Source organism: Phoca vitulina, unplaced genomic scaffold, assembly GCF_004348235.1.
Source record: "Phoca vitulina isolate PV1807 unplaced genomic scaffold, GSC_HSeal_1.0 scaffold7, whole genome shotgun sequence".
Taxonomy (NCBI): domain Eukaryota; kingdom Metazoa; phylum Chordata; class Mammalia; order Carnivora; family Phocidae; genus Phoca; species Phoca vitulina.
Window position 1 is genome coordinate 70878670 of NW_022589710.1, and position 10428 is coordinate 70889097.

Genomic DNA, 10428 nt, shown 5'->3' on the forward strand with positions numbered 1-10428 from the left:
CCCGGCCCCCCTTCCCCTGCCCCACGCGCCCCCCGCCCCACCCCCGCCCGGCGCGCCCCCTCCCCCGCGCCCCCGCCCGTGCGCCCGTGCCGCTCACCCTCCCTGCACTCCTTGCCCATCCAGCCGTCCATGCAGGCCTTGTTGCCGTACTGGTCGCAGGTGTAGTGGCCGAAGAAGTCGCTGCGCGGTCGGCAGAACTTGTTGCACGCGGCGCTGTAGTAGTTCTCGTCGCAGCGCACGCGGATCTGCAGCTCCAGGTGCGCCACGTGGCCGCTGAAGTGCAGGCTCTTCCAGCGGTCCTCGGGGTTGATCATGCCCGCGTGGGACACCCGCTCGATCAGCAGCTCCTCTTGGGGGGGCAGCAGAGTCAGCCGGGCCAAGGCCGCCCTTCCCGCTGGGGCCACGGCAGCGGCGGGCACAGAAGGGCCGCTGTGGCCAGGGCGGGCACGCCGCGGAGCGGGGGCAGCAGGGACACTGGCCGGGCCACCGCGGGGTTGCAGGGCCGTGGACGGGCCGCGGGGGCGCGCTCGCGGGGCTGCCCCCCCCCTCCCCCCGGCTGCGACTCCCCGCCCACGGACGCTCCGGCCCGTGCTCAGACAAGCCTCTCAGCCGCGCGGGCTGGTGCTCCAACAGCCCCGCCTCACTTCGGAGGAACCCGCTAGGGGCTGAGGGCACAGGCTGACCACCCTGGGCACACACGCTCGTGAAACCATTCCCAACACTTCCGTACCCAGCTAGGCTGTTGCCGATAAAAGGCCGAGGAATGCGGGGCGCTTCAGCACTAAGCAGCAGCGGGGGAGACCACCCACTCCGGCCCTCCGCTGGCACAGCCTCGCACCCTGCACCTGCCCCCCGCAACCCGTCTGGCCGAGCTGCCCGGCCGGCCGTCCCTGTATCCACCTGGCCGCCTCTGACCACTGCCGCCAGCCCAGCCCCTCCAGGCCCCAGCGTCATCACTGGCGGGGCGTGGGGCTCAGCCTGCCTCGGGACCCATGTGACACTGCCCACGAACACATCCGTCCCCACGGTGGCCCCTCTGTCCTGCCAGCTCCTCGGGCCGTCCCTGACCCCCTCTCTCTCTCAAGACGTCTAGCCCAGCAGCAAGCCCCACACCTCTGCCTCCAGAGTGGCCAGAGCCCCACTCACCCCGCAGGCCTGGCCCAGCACCCCATGCCTCCTGGATGCCAGCCTGCATCCCAGCCCTCCAGTCCGCCCTGCGTGCGGCAGCCCGAGCAGTCTGGCCTCCCGCAAAAGCCTCATGGTGGCCCGGCAGCCTCGCCCCGACCTTGGCCTCACTAACCTCATCACTCCCCCACCACGCAAGCCCACGCTGCTCACAGACACATCTGCTCACTCCCGCTGCCCGCACTGCTCCTCCTGGTTTGTCCACGGAGACACCCTCCGCCCTGTCACCACAGGGCCCAAAGACCCCCCTGCACGGGCTGGCCAGCCAGCACGTGAGCCTCAGGGAAGGGCCATCGAGCCCCACGTTCCAGGACAGGCTGGCAGAGAAGGGGCCACAGAGGCAGAGAGCACCTCAGGGGTGCCCAGTCCGCCGTGCGCCTGATGTGGCCCCAGGAGAACACGCTCGTCAGGAGAATGGCACAGATGAAGCCAAGACTGGGGTGGCGCGTACGGGCACAGCTCTGCAGATGACACACACGGCAGAGCTTCCGAGCAGCCAGGGCAAGGAGGGAAACCGCACACTAGATCCTTGGGGGTGGGCGCAGCCTTCCTGGGACCTGGGCCCTTGTCCCCAGCAGGCAAAGGACCAGGAGTCCGGCCACGTGCATCTCTGTGGCTGTAGGGGTCAGCCTCCCCGTGCCCTGAGGGGGGCCTGCAGGCAGAGCCCACCCCAGCCCCCCAGCTCCCAGCAAACTCACCATCTGGGGTGGTGTCATTGTCCCAGTCCCAGGCCTCCACGATGAGGGTGAAGGAGCGCTGCAGACACGGGGAGCAGGCAGTTAGGTACCAGCAGCCCCTGCCTGCCCCACCTACCACATCCCAGCTTGGCCACCGCCCCCCCGTGCCCCCTCGCTGCCCCTGGGTCGTGAGGGCTCCTCCTCCTCTAGGCCCACCCCCACCTCACCCTCCGTCCTCAGGAGCAGCCTCATGCCACATCCCAACAGACCCCAAAATGACCCAGGGGAGGCGGCTGTGCCTCCATGTGACGGAGGCTCTGGGCCCTTGAGCTCCTGCGGCCCCAGTGGCCCCCACCTAGCCGGCTGGACCGGCTTGATCAGCACGCAGAGAAGGGAGAATGAGCAGGCAGAGCAGGGGACTGAGGGCCGGCACAGACCAGGGTCCCCTGGGCGGCCTGGGCCTGCAGGATGGCCAGTGGGAGACCCCTGGGTACCTCCCTGGGGCCTGGAAAACACAAGGTCCTGCTGCTAGCAGAGAGCCCAGAGGATCGAGGCCCTGTCACCACCCCAGCTGCCCCCCCGGGCACCCAGGGACGGAGGGCAGAAGGCACAGCCACCACGAGGCCCCTGACCGGCCCACGCTCCCATGCTGCAGCCAGGCCACGGCAGGTGCCCAGCTCAACGGCACCCAACCCCCAAGCCTGCCTCCTCCTGAGAACAGAAGGGGCGGGGAGGGGCCTGGCTGTGCTGTGCAGATGGGGAGACTGAGGCCCAGGGACTCCCCGCTGCCCCTCCCAGGACAATGTGCGGGGGTAACGTCACCAAGCTCCCTCAGGACACCCTCCCCACGAGAGTAGCCAGAGCCCGCAAGCAGCCCCGCCCTGGTCCCTCACGGGCACAAGCTCTGGCAGGAGGCACAGGCTCCCCTATGTGAGCCGCTCAGCCTTTCAGATCAGCCGTGAACACGCCGGCCACCCCTCCATCCGGCCCCGGCTGCCCCGGGTTGGGGGCCCACAGCACAGGGCCACCTGTGTGGCAGAGGCTGGCTGGCTTCCCACCCAAGGGGGGACCGCCCTGGTGAGGCCAGCCTCATCCCCGCCCTCGGCGCCCCCCATCTTCTGGCCCTTGCAGTATGGCCGTGCCGGGGAAACCACGCTTCACAGCCGAGGGTCGAGGGCTGCCGCCGGGGCCACTCCCCCAGCCCCACAGCCTCCTGCTGATGCCCAAACCCAGGCCTTCGGGTCCTGCCCTCGGTGCACTGCAGCGCAGACAGGCCCCGGCCTCCCTGTACCCCAGCCCCACACCAACCACGCCCACAGCCTCTGGGTATCCGGAGGGCCCTCCCTTAGGCACCCTCTCTTTGTCCCCACCCCAGGCCTGCAACTGTCCCTGCAGCAGGACGGCCCCAGGACACACTGGCCCACCCTCAGCTACACGGGGCCTTATCTACACTGCCGACCCTGCCCTGAGCACAGCCTCCCAGATGCCCCAGGAAAACCCACAGGACCTCACAGCCACCCGGGAGCACGGGCGGGAACCCAGGGGCCATCCGCAGCCTTCTAGAACACTCCCTGCCATGTCGAGCTGTGTCCAGGCTCTCAGTCCCACTTCTTGAGTCTCCTGTAAACACACTCCCCATGGCCACGGCCAGGCCAGCTCCCTGCAGCCAGTGGGGCCTCCACACCCTCGTCCACGGGGGCCCCGAAGACCCCCAGGGCTCGCCCTCCTCCCAGCCCCGCAGCCCCTGCTCTGCCTCCCCCTCGGCCTGCCCACCCTGCCCCTGGGCCTTTGCACACACAGCTCCCTCCCTGTGCCAAGAATGCCTCCCTCAGGCCAGCCTTCCCTACCACTCCCGCCATTCCTGGTGACAGCTCGAGGGTCCAGCTCCTTCCCAGGCCCCACTGCATTCTTTCACTCGAGGAGCGAGCACCAGGCGCGGCTCTGCTAGCGGATGAGTCAGCGGGGACCCAGGGGTGAGGTGCTGCTCTGAACAGGGGTCAGGGCAGGCCTCGGAGAGGGAGACCTTGAGACTGAGAAAGCACTTGTGACAACGGCGTGGCAGGCCCATGGGGCTGGAGGAGCAGGGGCATGAGGACAGAGGGAGCAGGGTCAGACGGCGCATGGTCGCCAAGGCCAAGCAGAGTGGGTGGCTGCTGGTGGGTCCGTGAGGCTGGGCACGGGCAGGTGCGGGGACCGCGGGCTGGACACGAGAGGACACCAGCGGGACAAGCACCTGGGCTTCAGGTGAGTGGGGAGCTCCTCCTGGCTCCCAGGAAACCCCATGCCAGCCACTCAGGTAGGATTACCACCACCTTCGTCCGAGCTCCGGGCTCCAGTTACCTGCTCCCACAGGATGCACACCCGCCCGCCCACCCTAAAGGGCCCCAGCGCCCGCCAGCTGGGCTCCCCACACACAGACAGCAGGAAGTCATCCAGGGAGAACCTGAGCCAGCAGGCGCACCTCCCCCAGCGCTGGGCCCCCAGCCTCCTCTCCTCCCACAGAGCCGGCCTCCAAGACTCAGTTTCCCCGATGCAAACGACAACCTCTCGTCCCTGCGCTTTCTGATGCGCGTGCCTTGGGCCAGGACAGGGTTTTGTCAACCCAAATCCCCGGAGGGCAGGAGAGGCAACAGGCCTGGGCTGGAGGCCTCTTCGGTGTCCTAGGGCTCCAGGGATGGGGCTGGGGCAATGAGAGCTGAGCGGGGACGGCTGAGGGCATCCCTAGCTAGCACTCGGAGGAGCCCCGGCCCCTCCTCCCAGGCCAGCCTCAGCTGGGCCACCTGCCTGCCTGGCCGAGAGGCCCGCCCGGCGAGCTGGCCTGAGTCCCTGAAGGCCCAGCCACACCTCTTCCAGAAAGACTGCCCTGACCCACCTGCACCACATAGGCGGACCCCCAGCCTGACCCCCAGCCCAGACCCCCGAGGCCAGGTCCTACGCTTCAGGGAAGACAACACAGCAGCCCAAAGACACGCAGATGGTACAGGGCGGACCTGGGACCTGTGCACCCCACCCCAGGGCCTGGGGCGCTCCATGGCCAAGAAGGCCCAGCACAGCCCCTGCTGCCCACTGCCCGAGTCCATGGGCTCCAACCTGGCTTCCTCCCGCAGCATCCCGCATCAGCACCCAGCCCCCCGCGGGGGCAGAGTATGGTGCCGGCGCCAGGAGCTCTAAGCACAGATACATTTCCTGAAACCTGAGCCTTGGAGAAGCCCGGGCCTCTGCCGCCATTGTCCCCGGGGAGAGGGAGAGGGGGCCACCTCCCTCCAGGGCTCGGCAGGAGGAATGGATCACACATCCACCCCATACAGGAACCCAGACACCCACACTCCACACTACAGAGCAGCCAGGGCCTTGCCGGGTGTGCCCACCCTCAGCCCAGGATCTCCCCATGCCTTGTCACATGGACCCTATAAGATCCCTATAGCAAAGCCCACGATCTGCTGATACCAGGCATACCTTCCTCACCCGGGGTCCTGGGGATGGGGACCCCAGCTCACCCGGGGTCAGGGGACGGGGACCCCAGCTCACCCGGGGTCTGGGGACGGGGACCCCAGCTCACCTGGGGTCTGCGTTCTGGGGATGAGGACCCTAGCTCACCCGGAGTCTGGGGATGGGGACCCCAGCTCACCCAGGGTCCTGGGGTTGGGGACCCCAGGCTCACCTGGGGTCTAGGAATAGGGACCCCAGCTTACCCAGGGTCCTAGGGATGGGGAGCCCCTGGGGTTTGGGGACAGGGACCCCAGCTCACCCACGGTCTAGGGACAAGGACCCCAGTTCACCCAGGGTCCTGAGAATCAGGACCCCAGGTTACCTGGGATCTGTGGTTTGGGGATGGGGACCCTAGCTCACCCGGAGTCTGGGGACGGGGACCCCAGCTCACCCGGGGTCCTGGGGATGGGGACTCCAGCTTACCCAGAGCCTGGGAATAGGGACCCCAGCTCACCCAGGGTCCTACAGATGGGGAGGTCTGGGGATGGGGACCCCAGCTCACCTGGGGTCTGGGAATAGGGACCCCAGCTCACCCAGGGTCCTAGGGATGGGGACCCCAGCTCACCCGGGGTCTGAGGATGGGGACCCCAGCTCACCCAGGGTCCTAGGGATGGGGACCCCAGCTCACCCAGGGTCCTAGGGACGGGGACCCCAGCTCACCCAGGGGTCTGGGGATGGGGACCCCAGCTCACCCGGGGTCTGGGGATGGGGACCCTAGCTCAGGCCTGGAGATTAGAGATGCTTGTCACCCAGCCTGCCCCCCTGCCCACCCCATCTAGATTACCACAGAACAGCCGAATGAGGCCCTAAAAACCACAGTCCCTCCCATAAAGCCCCTGCCACCAACCCTCCAGCATCCCTGTCGTACCGCAGCCTTCCTCCCCAACCCACTCCCTCCAAGCTTAAGGACAAAGCCTCCAGTCCGTTTCCAAGCCCTCCACTGGCTGGTGCAGCCCTTCCAGCTCTGCCCTGCTGCCCCCACACCAAAGCCTCAAACAAGACTCTGGACACCAAGCAGGTGACGAGGCGCAGAGTGGAGTGTGGCCTGCTGAGCCTCAGCCAAGCAGGACTCCCGGCCCCCTCTGGGATGGCATGGGAAGGATGCGTGCAGGGGCCCCAGTGTGCCCCAGGGGTAGGGTGGGGTAGTAGGGTGGGGACCAGGGCCCATCCTGCCCCGAGCTCCTTAGGAGCGGCGGGGAGCACAGGCAGGATGGAGTCCCACCAGCAAGGGCAGCTCAGGTGCCCCTGGCCCTAGACCGCAGCCTGGCCCATCTTGGGCTGGAAACTCGCAGCTGACAAGCTCCCGGGGCCACTGGCCACAGTAGAGCCAGGCCCCGTGTTCACAACCCACCAGATCCTCCCTAACTGGCCAAAGACCCCACACACACACACCGAGCACACCACGGCCCCTTAGGGACTCTGGCCTTCTGCGGGGCACCGATGGAAGAGGAGGCGAGGCAGGCCAGGGAGTCAGCCTGGGGGCTTCCCCAAGGCCAAGCCTGCACCCCACAGCCCTGCCCCCTTCGTGAGATCCCACCGTGGCCCCATTTCACAGGTGGGAAAGCCGGGCCCCAGAACCTGCTATGGCCCAAGGTCTCGGGTGGCTGCACTGTCAGGGTCTGTCCACATACACAGGCCTCTCCTTGAACCCACGGTGCACACCACAGGGGACACATATGGGTGGGGTCCCGGCGTCCTGGTAGCCCGAGCCTGGCCCAAGTAGGAAGGGGTGCAGCTCCTGCTGGCCCCTCCCTCAGGACGGGGCCCTGGCTGCCACGCTACCCCCCATCAGCCAGCCCCTCCGAGTTCACCACTCACAAGGCCCCCCAAACCCTCCACTGGCTACCTCCCACACCCAGAGGAAGCACACACACACACACACACGTGCACACATCCACACGTGATCAGGCATGGTCTCTACCCTGTCAACTGCTGCCTAGGCACCTGGACCTACGAGGGGTCACTGAATTCCTGGGGGGCGAGGGGGAGGCGTGGGGCATCTGAGGTGGGTCAGGAGAGGAGCAGCCATCACCCCACCCCCGGGCTGCCCCCCGGCAGCTCTACCCTGACCTCCCCACCTCCAAAAGCCTGGGCCCGCTCCTCTGCAAACACGGAGCCTGACCCCAACTGGAACCACGCACCCCAGAAAGCACAGGCCGTACGACCAGGGCAGGGCGCAGAAGGCTTCAGGACTGGCCGAGGGCAACTGCAGGGGGTGGGGGTGCAGAGCCCAGACCAGCTCCCGTCGTCCTGCCTCCAGGGGTGTGGGCAGGGGGCAGGAGGGGCCGCTTCCTACGCCCTTCCACAGGTGCCCCCCTTCCCGCTCCGGCCACTTTCGAGGCCCTCCCCCCACCTCCTACTCCCAGAGTGCAAGCTGGTCCTGGGCCGGAGCCCCCCCCACCCCCACCCTCCCCCATGAGGCCCAAATGCGGTTTCAAACGCGCCCCAGCTCACGGGACGGAGCTGGACTTGCAGCAAACCGAGGCAGCGTGGCCGCGGGGCGCGGAAATACCAGGGCGCTGGCATCACAAACCAGCTAGGCACCCAGCAGCCAGGCTGCGCCGCTGGTGGGGAGCAGAGAGGCCGAAGCTGCCCCCCAAATACAGCCGCCCCGCGGCCCAGGGCCGAGACTGAGCCCCCTCCTGGGGGAAGCAGCAGGAGGAGGAGGGCTGAGGTCCCAGAAGCTGCTGCCCAGACTCCTGGCCCCCCCCCCCCCCCCCGGCCAGCCCGTGGGGCCAAGAGCCGTGAGGGGCACGCGCTGGCCCCGCCACATTCCTCCCAGGCCTCCCTGCCCCCACCCCCAGCACTGCCAACTCAAGCAGAAAACACATCCTCAGGTAGCGATTTGGAGCCACGCTGGCTCAGGCCCAAGTGCAGATGACAGGCTGCAGGCTCTGCTCAGACCTGCCTGCTGCACCCCTGTGGGGGCGAGGGGGCTGAGCTTATCCGAACTGCCTGGGGCCCTCCAGGCCTGCCCCTGCCTTCTCCATCAGAGATGCACTTCCCACCCAAGGTCCTGAGGTCAAGGGAGATCCCAGAGGCCAGCCAGGCACGCAGGGGCGGCGCCCAGGCCAGAGGGGACCCTGGCCATCCTCCCTATAGCTCGGAGCTCAGAAAGGAGCAAGGATGGGGTAGAGAGCAAAGCCGCCTGGTCTACGCTTAGGAAAAGGTGTCAGCACAAGACTCAGAGCCAGGGTTGGGGCAGGAGGGCCCAGCCCCCCATGGGGTGGGTCCTCTTGACCCAACCTTGGCCAGCTTGGCCTCAACTCCCAGCCTCCCCTGGACCAGGGTACCAGGTGGACACGTTCCTGGTGCTCCCCACTGGCTAGTCCAGCCACAGTCCTCGGTTAGAAGGTTGGGCTGCCAATCACAGCCTGGCACGCTATTCCGGGCCCTCTCTGCTCACAGATCCTCTCCCAAGCCCACCCCAGCTGTCCCTGGCCAGTTCCTGCACACTGGGCTACCTCTCCGGGGTCTTCTCTCATTCCTGCCCCACCCAGGCTTGCCGCAAAAACCTCGAGTGTGGGGGAAGGGGGCAGGTTCTGCTTCACAAAGTGGACCTCCTCAGGCAACCGGACGCCTTGGCTGGCCCATCCAGATACTTGGGCACATCCCCCTGCCTGCCTGCCCCAGGACAGCCCACAGGGCTGGGCCACATCCCTCCCAGCATTCCCAAGCCCATGGTTCCCGCCTGCCTGGCACCCCCACCCCCCACAGCCCCCTCAAAAGAAAGAACAAACAAAACCAAAAGCCTACTAATGGGTGATACCATACAAGATCACACCAAGGCCCACTGTCTCTTCCCCGGGCCGGGGTGAGGCAGGGAGGGGGGGTGGGGGGAGGGGCTGCGCCAGCACTCGCACATCGGGTCCTCCGGGGCCCAGGTTCCCGGGCGCCAGCCCGAGCTGCCCCCCACCTCCACCCTCGGGCATCCAGGAAACAGCAGGGCGGGCGAAGGCTGGCCACGGGCCCGGGGCGGCTCCGCCAGGGCCTGCCCCAGACCAGCCCCAGCACGCGCGGCGCACATGCCTCCGCGGCCTGCCCGGGCCCCGGGCGCCGCGCCTCGCCGCGCCTCGCCTCCCCCCACCCAAGACAGACACGCGCAAGGAGACGCAGGCACACGCCGCAGGCCGCCGCGCACGCGGGCCGCGGCCACCACCCCCCGCCCCGCCCCTGCCGCGACCCCCGCGCGCCCACGTGGCCAGGCGCGGACCGAGCCCCACGGAGCACGCGCCCCAGGCCGGCCCGCCGCGCGGCGCCCCCTGCCGGCCCCGCCCCGTCCGGGTGCGCGCAGTCGGCAAGCAGGGCCCGGCCGCAGGTGCCGGAGGGGCGGCGGGCACCGAGGGAGGGGAGGGCGGGGGCGGGGGGCACGTACCGGCCAGGCGAACTGGAAGGGGATGACGACGAGACCGGGGTCCTGGTCGCCTCCGGCCCGGGCCCGCGCCCGCGCCCGGTCCCCCGCGGCGCCCGCCGGTGGCAGGTAGAACGAGTTGCCGCCCAGCACGGGCGTGGCGCCGTGGCCGTAGCTGCAGGGCCCCGTGGGCGTCACCTTGGCCTGGTACTCCTTGAGGCACACGCGCACGTACGTGTCGCACTCGTCGTGGCCGCAGCCCCCCGCGCGCGTCGTCCGGCCGTCGCCGTCACAGCAGGCGCCGTTCAGCAGCTCCCCGTTCACGTTCCGCAGCGCGCTCAGCTGCAGCTCGAAATAGCCCATGGGCCGTGCCGCCTAAAAATAAGGCAGAGAGAGCGCGTGGAGGCGCGGGCCGGGGTCGGGGAGCCGGGGCGCGGGGCTGGGGGACCCGCCCAGAGCCCCCGCTGCGGCGCGCAGCCTCCAGGGCTGCGAACGGCGGCGCCCGCAGCGGAGCCGCCCGGCCCCGAGGGGCGGCCGGGTGCGCCCCTTCCGCGCCCCCCGCTCACCTGCACGCAGAGCGCCAGCAGCAGCAGCAGCCTCCGGGGCAGGCGCCCCCCGCCCCAAGCCCGCATCGCCGCCCCGGCCCGCGCCGGCTCCCCCAGCGCCCGCCTGCCCGCCCTCCGAGCGCCGGCGGCAGCGGCAGCGGCAGAGGCGGCGGCGGCGGCG

General features: G+C 69.1%; 1 protein-coding gene across 2 annotated transcripts in view; it reads right to left on the reverse strand.

The window, feature by feature from the left end:
* JAG2 (jagged canonical Notch ligand 2) overlaps positions 1–10334 on the reverse strand; it is a 24678-nt gene extending 14344 nt beyond the window's left edge. For both annotated transcript variants that reach the window (XM_032406037.1, XM_032406039.1), the window contains exons 1-4: positions 10269–10334; positions 9727–10077; positions 1884–1941; positions 98–349 (exon numbers count right to left, since the gene is read on the reverse strand). In XM_032406037.1, the coding sequence (XP_032261928.1) occupies positions 98–349; positions 1884–1941; positions 9727–10077; positions 10269–10334 (727 nt within the window). The remainder of the gene's footprint in view (positions 1–97; positions 350–1883; positions 1942–9726; positions 10078–10268) is intronic.
* Between the last annotated feature and the right edge of the window lie 94 nt (positions 10335–10428).